We start from the raw sequence: 623 nt of genomic DNA, 5'->3' as shown, positions 1-623 counted from the left end.
GCATAAATACCCAGACATAAGAGGGCTGCCCCGACACGCATCCCGATCCTCACTTGTTTTCCCCGACATGCTGTAAACAAACGTCGAGACAAACAGCCCAGATTAGTGGGTGTTTTTTTTTCCTCTTTTACAAGTATCTCGTGAATTAAGCCAAGATGCCTCGTGTTATGATCAAAGGAGGTGTTTGGAGAAACACAGAAGTAAGTTAGATGTGTTTTGTTGTTTGTGAGAATGTAATATATGGCTTTAAATTTGAGTTTCGTCGGGATGTTAGAAAAAAAAATCGGGGATTTTTCATGCTATGGATATCAGTTCCTTATCTGTGTTGTATTTCTATCCTATATTATAATTTAATGAAGAGCAAAGCATTTTAGGGGGTTTACTAAGAGTTATAATGATATAAAAGAGTGTAAAGCCAAGATCAGTGGGCTTCAGAGATATGCAATTAAACTTTAATTTTTGGAGGCGTGGATTTTGAGAGAGATTTGGTCGAGTTGATATTTAGTATATCACTGTTTTGAATTAGATGTATGAGTTTTTATTTCTGGTAGATCTCTAAGTTCAAAGTAAAGTTACTTGACTGGCAGCACTAATTAAGAGTCTTGGGATTGATTCTGTAGCAT

The 623-nt window shown here is 36.3% G+C and overlaps 1 protein-coding gene across 1 annotated transcript in view; it reads left to right on the top strand.

Moving 5' to 3' along the window:
• Positions 1-51: 51 nt before the first annotated feature.
• The window catches only part of LOC119594047 (cell division cycle 5-like protein), a gene marked incomplete in the record, with an annotated part of 5844 nt that continues 5272 nt past the window's right edge, over positions 52-623 (top strand). The window contains 1 exon segment of the mRNA XM_037943079.1: positions 52-200. Within this exon segment, the coding sequence (XP_037799007.1) occupies positions 156-200 (45 nt within the window).

The sequence above is a fragment of the Penaeus monodon genome, chromosome 33 (genome assembly GCF_015228065.2).
Source record: "Penaeus monodon isolate SGIC_2016 chromosome 33, NSTDA_Pmon_1, whole genome shotgun sequence".
Taxonomy (NCBI): Eukaryota; Metazoa; Arthropoda; class Malacostraca; order Decapoda; family Penaeidae; genus Penaeus; species Penaeus monodon.
Note: the sequence above shows the minus strand (reverse complement) of the source record. Positions and strands in the feature narration are given on the sequence as shown.